The 455-nt window shown below is 57.1% G+C and overlaps 1 protein-coding gene across 1 annotated transcript in view; it reads right to left on the bottom strand.

The window, feature by feature from the left end:
• Positions 1–294: 294 nt before the first annotated feature.
• The window catches only part of RPL27A (ribosomal protein L27a), a gene marked incomplete at its 5' end in the record, with an annotated part of 2,456 nt that continues 2,295 nt past the window's right edge, over positions 295–455 (bottom strand). The window contains one exon of the mRNA XM_010159842.1: positions 295–454. Within this exon, the coding sequence (XP_010158144.1) occupies positions 353–454 (102 nt within the window). The remainder of the gene's footprint in view (position 455) is intronic.

The raw sequence follows: 455 nt of genomic DNA, 5'->3' as shown, positions 1-455 counted from the left end.
CCGCCCGGCACCGTTCGGCCCCCCGCACCCCTGCCGCTCCGCCGCCCGGCAGAAACCCACCGGCACGAGGCACCTCTTCCGACTCCGAGGAGGACGCCCGGCCACACAAGCCATCCTGGAGCCCACAGACCGAGTGTTCGCACCTGCCAAACGCTGGGCACTGTAGCCAGGCAGTTCCAAAAGAGACTGAGCAGCAGTCAAACCACTGACAAAACACTGCCAGAAATAACACGTGTGCACGGCTTAATTAACAAGCACCTGGGCAGGTGAGGGGAAAAGAACCAGAAAGATCAGAATCAGCACATTTTTACACATTGTCTTTATTCAGGTTTTCTGAAGAGAACCAAGGCCTTCACGCCACGAGCACGCAGGCACCGCCAACCTCCTTGATCTTCTCCTCTGCTCTCCTACTGAAGAACTTGGCTTTCACAATCACAGGCTGCTTGGGCAGCTTC

The sequence above is a fragment of the Eurypyga helias genome, unplaced genomic scaffold (genome assembly GCF_000690775.1).
Source record: "Eurypyga helias isolate BGI_N326 unplaced genomic scaffold, ASM69077v1 scaffold45540, whole genome shotgun sequence".
NCBI classification, from domain to species: domain Eukaryota; kingdom Metazoa; phylum Chordata; class Aves; order Eurypygiformes; family Eurypygidae; genus Eurypyga; species Eurypyga helias.
Note: the sequence above shows the minus strand (reverse complement) of the source record. Positions and strands in the feature narration are given on the sequence as shown.